The 6,095-nt window shown below is 44.8% G+C and overlaps 1 protein-coding gene across 1 annotated transcript in view; it reads right to left on the bottom strand.

The window, feature by feature from the left end:
- Window positions 1–1,319: 1,319 nt before the first annotated feature.
- Window positions 1,320–6,095, bottom strand: part of LOC104994367 (vitamin D3 hydroxylase-associated protein-like) — a 23,719-nt gene continuing 18,943 nt past the window's right edge. The window contains exons 15-16 of the mRNA XM_010847899.1: window positions 3,241–3,386; window positions 1,320–1,632 (exon numbers count right to left, since the gene is read on the bottom strand). Of these exons, the coding sequence (XP_010846201.1) occupies window positions 1,504–1,632; window positions 3,241–3,386 (275 nt within the window). The 3' untranslated portion in view covers window positions 1,320–1,503. The remainder of the gene's footprint in view (window positions 1,633–3,240; window positions 3,387–6,095) is intronic.

The following is a 6,095-nucleotide window of genomic DNA, read 5'->3' as shown; positions in this document are numbered from 1 at the left end:
CAGGCAGGTTCCTTACCTGCTGAGCCATCTGGGAAGGCCTGAGCCTCTTAGACCTCCCTCTTATGGGAGAGGAAGGACAGAGAAGGAGCCATACTAACCCTGACTGAGAAGGTACAATGAGGATTCTTCTCCTCCAGAGAACTCAGACTCTGTGCTAGAGCCTGAAGAGAGGTGGAGGCCAAGGTGAGGTCAGCAGTAGCCCTGTCCAGTCTGCACCTGGACACCCCAGATGGTTGTTTCTATTGTAAGTAGAGTCAGGGCAGCCTTTTTGGTATGATTCCTGGGGTCTCCATCTTAGTTCAACTCGGGCCTTTTTCTGCCTAAAATTCCATCATATTTGTTCCTGAGGAGGTACTCAACAAATGTAGAATGAATGAATGGATGGATGAATTCCATTTATTTGCACTGGGATATTATCTCCAGGAGGTCTGGGCTATCAAGCACAGGGAGGAATGAGTTCATAAGTTTGCCTAGTTGATTGGAAGTAGGGCTACAAAGAAGAATGGGATACAGGAAGGGGAAGTTTTGTTGGGGGAGAACCTCAAGAGAGTTTAGGTGCACGTAAAATCATGGAGGAGACTGAGGGCTCAAAGAAGGCTTCCTGGAGGAAGTAACATTTGACATAGGACTTGAAGGGCAGCGAAGACAGTGATGGCGTTTAGTTGAAGAGAACAGTATGAACAGAGGCACAGGCACACCTTGTACTGGCAAGAAGGCTCCAGTTTGAGAGAATGGAGGCAGGTTACGCTGTGGTGGAGCCACACCAAAAGAGGCTGTACAGGTCCTCAGGAGGTGCTGGGTGTCAGGTCAAAAAATTTAGCAGCTTGTGGGCAAAGCACTGGACGGTGAGTGGGGGATTAACTCCCAACACAGGCTCTGTTCTGACTTGGTTTCACTCCCATGGCCTTGCTCTATGGAACTTTAGAAAGTGGGAGCCATGGCAAGTTCTCGATCAGAAAAGTGCCTAGGAATCACCTCTCCCATAATAGTCGAGTACTGGCAGGTAGGACAGACTACATCAAATCTAACCCCCTCAATGTGTGGATGATAAGACTGAGGTCCAGAGAGGGGAAATAACTTGCCTAGCATCACACACCAAACCAGTGGCAGAGCCAGGATTTGGACCAGCTCTCCAAGCTCTCAGTTTGGGGCCCTCTCCCCTCTGCTGCAGTCTAGGATAGCATCTCAGAGACTGAACTGGAGGAGAGCAGCTGGAAGTAGAAGGCCATGGGAAGTCTACAGCCCTACGTCCCCATCTAGACCAGAGATCCCGAAGCCAGCCAGTCAAAATGTTTATTGAACACATCACCCTGCTCCCCATGCTGGGATAATCTGGGAAGTCGGTGTACTGAGCAGCCACACAGAGGGACAACAAAGAAAACTTGTGGTGGGCTTCCAGGAGGAGGAGAAATAAGGCGGATCTGGTATTCATGAGAAGGAAGGAACATTGAGAGCAGACTTGGATGAAGATGTAGAAAGACCTCCAGGAGAAGGAGTGTCTTTTCACTTGGGTTCCATCTTGCTCTTGACCAAGGTCTCCACCTCCTTCATGAACCGGAGACACAGTTCCTCTTCCCATGGCAAAGCAATGCACTGCACAGCCACTGAAAGCCCCACAGATCCTCTCACCGCCTGCAGGGAGAGAGGGCCTATGGACTCAGAGCCTGCTTCCTGCTCACAGGCCCCTTGCCCATCCATCCTCACCACCCATAGGTGTGTATTAATCCAAATATCTCACTCCCAGTCTATATTAAAGAAGACATGTCCTGGATCTCAGAGTTCCAGGCTTCCTCAGCTCTCAGCAAAACCTGGAAAAACTGTTCTGCTTTGGCTACAATTCTCCAGGGTTAGGATGGAAAACTTGCTCCCTGTGTAGACAGCTGACTCTAAGGATGAAATATAAAACTGAGTATTTACCCCGTGTTCTCAGCAAAGGAAAAGAGAATGTCCAAATCCCTGACCCAGGGCCTGATTGCACTTCTGCAAGGAAAGGGGTGCCTTGACTCCAAAACACAGCTCCAGGAACATGGGAGTTGAGCCTGAGTCCCTGCCATGAAAATCAAACATACTTGTAGGCATTCAAACATGTTTTCATTGCTTCAAGATGATACCATATAAGCCCTTACTTGCCTTTGTCTCTGGAGTCAGGTCCCATGGCTTCGAGTCCTGGCTCCTTCAGTTCAGCTGGCTATATGGCTTTGGTCAAGTCCCTTAACCTATCTGTTCTTTCATTTCCTCATTTGGAAAACCTCATGGGACAGTTATGGGATTTAATGATTTAATATATATACAGCACTTTTAAACAGCTCTTGGAACAGAGTAAGAGCTCAAGACACATTAGATAGTATCGTTATTGTTATTTTCACAGAATTCAGGTCAGCAGTTCCACTGGGTAACTCTAGCACTAAAATCAATTTCCAGGAAAAATAAGTTACTTAATGTCTGACTCAGACACATGCATACTTTTCAGAGCCAGTTTCTCTCTTTCCCTCTCTCTCTTCCCCTCTCTCACCCTAGTCAGGGCTGTTATTTTAGACCATGAATTCAATAGGTCCATAGAAATATTTCCTTTGTGAAGCCCTCTTTGAATTAGTAATAGCATTTATTCAACAGTTCCTACATACAGGGCATTATGCTAATTGCTTCACTTTTTTTCGATTTAACCTTTAACACAACCCCACAAAGTAAAAGTAGAATGAAAAGTGAAAGTGAAAGTCGCTCAGTCATGTCAGACTCTTTGCGACCCCATGGACTGTATATAGAGTCCATAGAATTCTCCAGGCCAGAATACTGGAGTGGGTAGTCTTTCCCTTCTTCAGGGGATCTTCCCAATCCAGGGATCGAACCCAGGTCTCCCACATTGCAGGCGGATTCTTTACCAACTGAGCCACCAGGGAAGCCCAAATCCTGTCTTCCTAGAGAAAAAAACTGTGTCCAGTTCAGTTACATAGTGACCTGCTAACAAGTACCTTCACCTTGTAACCTTCACAGTAACCTCCTAGCCTTCACCTTTCTTCACCACCCCTGTCTCTGGGATCGACCTTCCCTACAGAAGTGTCGAGGAAGCCACTGCTTTTGCACAGTGGTTCTCCCCTCACAAGGACAGAGGCTGACCTGGAGGTCAAAATAGTGTGTCTTCAGTGATGGGGTGAAACTGTAACTGAGGTGGTAAAGAGAAACACTAAGAGGGACCAGCCCCACCCTACCCCAACAGCAGGAGAGGCAGAGAGAGAAACTGACCTCCTGGAAACTTTTGTCGACGTGATCTCTGTAGTAGCCTCTGTAGAAGGCCAGTTCCTTCTCGTCCTGTGGCGTCACGGTGGTGACGGGCACCACGCCGGCAGGGAAGTTCAGGAGGTTGTAAAGGCCCAAGTAGAAACTGCTTGCTGTAGGAAGATCTAGGTAAGCTCAGGAAAATGATCAGCTCAGAAAAGACTCAGGGGACTTCCCTAATGGCCCAGTAGTTAAGAATCCTCCTTGCAATGCAGGGGATGTGGGTTCGATCCCTGGTCAGAGAACTAAGAGCCCCTATCCCTCAGAGCAACTGAGCCCAAGCACTACAACCAGAGAGGCTGTGTGCTGCAACGAAAGATCGCACATGACACATGAGAACTCAGAGTGCTGCAACCAAGACCGGAGGCAGCCAAATAAATAATTGATTAAGACAGGAGGGACAGAATGTGGGTGGGTCCCTCCTTGGGATCTTTCTTGGAACTGCAGCCTTCTGCTTGCAATAGCTGTTTCAATGCAGGGAGTCGGTCTAACAGCTGCCTACTGCTCCCCACAGTGGAGGGAAGGAGAGAGTCAGAATCTGCTCTGTGCAGATGGCCAAAAAGCACATGAAAAGATACTCGACATCACTAATTACTAGGGAAAGGCAAATCAAAACTACAATGAGGTATCACCACACACAGGTCAGAATGGCCATCATCAAAAACTCTTCAAAAAATAAATGCTGGAGAGGATACGGAGAAAAGGGGACCCTCCTATCTACACTGTTGGTATGAATGTAAATTGGTGCAACCACAATGGAGAACAGTATGGAGGTTCCTTAAAAAGTTAAAATAGAGCTATTCTATGATCCAGCAATCCCACTCCTGGGCATATATGCAGAGAAATCCATAATTCAAAAAGATGCATGCACCTCAGTGTTCATCACAGCACTATTTAGAGTAGCCAAGATATGGACAAGTCTAAATGTCTATTGACAGAGGAATGGATAAAGAAGATGTGATATGTACATACAATGGAATATTACTCAGCCATAAAAGAACAAAATTATGTCATTTGCTACATGGATGGACCTGGAGATTGTCATACTGAGTGAAGTAAGTCAGACACAGAAGGACAAATACTATATGATATTGCTTATATGTGGATTCTAAAACAAATAATACAAAAGAACTTATTTGTGAAACAGAAATGGAGTCATGAATACAGAAAACAAACTTATGGTCATCAAAAGGGTGGGGAAGGGATAAATTGGGAGATTTGGATTGACTTATACAGTGGAAGTGACAAATAGATTCACGGGATTAGATCTGAGGAGTGCCTGAAGAACTACGGATGGAGGTTTGTGACACTGTACAGGAGGCAGTGACCAAACCAGCCCCAAGAAAAAGAAATGCAAAAAGGCAAAATGGTTGTCGGAGGAGGCCTTACAAATAGCTGAGAAAAGAGGAAAAGCAAAAGGCAAAGGAGAGAAGGATATATCCATGTGAATGCAGAGTTCCAAAGAATAGCAAAGAGAGATAAGAAAGCCTTCCTCAGAGATCAATGCAAAGAAATAGAGGAAAACAATAGAATGGGAAAGACTAGAGATTTCTTCAAGAAAATTAGAGATACCAAGGGAACATTTCATGCAAAGATGGGCTCAATAAAGGATAGAAAAGGTATGGACCTAACAGAAGCAGAAGATATTAAGAAGAAGTGGCAAGAATACACAGAAGAACTATACAAAAAAGATCTTAATGATCCAGATAACCACAATGGTGTGATCACTCACCTAGAGCCAGACACCTTGGAGTGTGAAGTCAAGCAGGCCTTAGAAAGTATCACTACAAACAAAGCTAGTGGAGGTGATGGAATTTCAGCTGAGCTATTTCAAATCCTGAAAGATGATGCTGTGAAAGTGCTGCACTCAATATGCCAGCAAATTTGGAAAACTCAGCAGTGGCCAAGGACTGGAAAAGGTCAGTTTTCATCCCAATCCCAAAGAAAGGCAATGCCAAAGAATGCTCAAACTACCACATAATTACACTCATCTCACATGCTAGCAAAGTAATGCTCAAAATTCTCCAAGCAAGGCTTCAGCAGTATGTGAACTGAGAACCTCCAGACGTTCATGCTGGATTTAGAAAAGGCAGAAAAGCCAGAGATTAAATTGCAAATATCGGTTGGATCACAGAAAAAGCAAGATAATTCCAAAAAAACTTCTACTTCTGCTTCATTGACTACACCAAAGCCTTTGACTGTGTGGATCACAACAAACTGGACAATTCTTAAAGAGACAGGAATACCAGACCACCTTACCTGCCTCCTGAGAAATCTATGCAGGTCAAAAAGCAATAGTTAGAACCAGTCATGGAACAAAGATATTGTTCCAAATTGGGAAAGGGCTGTATATTGTCACCCTGCTTATTTAACTTATATACAGAGTACATCATGTGAAATACTGGGCTGGATGAAGCACAAGCTGGAATTAAGACTGCCGGGAGAAATATCAATAACTTCACATATGCAGATGACACCACCTTTATGGCAGAGAGCGAAGAGGAACTAAAAAGCTTCTTGATGAACGTGAAAGAGGAGAGTGAAAAAGATGCCTTAAAACTCAACACTCATAAAACTAAGATCATGGCATCTGTTCCCATCACTTCATGGGAAATAGATGGGGAAACAATGGAAACAGTGACAGACTTTATTTTTGGGGGCTCCAAAATCACTGCAGATGGTGATTGCAGCCATGAATTAAAAGATGCTTGCTCCTTAGAAGAAAAGCTATGACAAACCAAGACAGCATATTAAAAAGCAGAGGCATTACTTTGCCAACAAAGGTCCATCTAGTCAAAGCTATGGTTTTTCCAGTACTCATG

The sequence above is a fragment of the Bison bison genome, unplaced genomic scaffold (assembly GCF_000754665.1).
Source record: "Bison bison bison isolate TAMUID 2011002044 unplaced genomic scaffold, Bison_UMD1.0 scf7180017864256, whole genome shotgun sequence".
NCBI classification, from domain to species: domain Eukaryota; kingdom Metazoa; phylum Chordata; class Mammalia; order Artiodactyla; family Bovidae; genus Bison; species Bison bison.
This window is presented reverse-complemented; position numbering and strand designations above follow the sequence as displayed.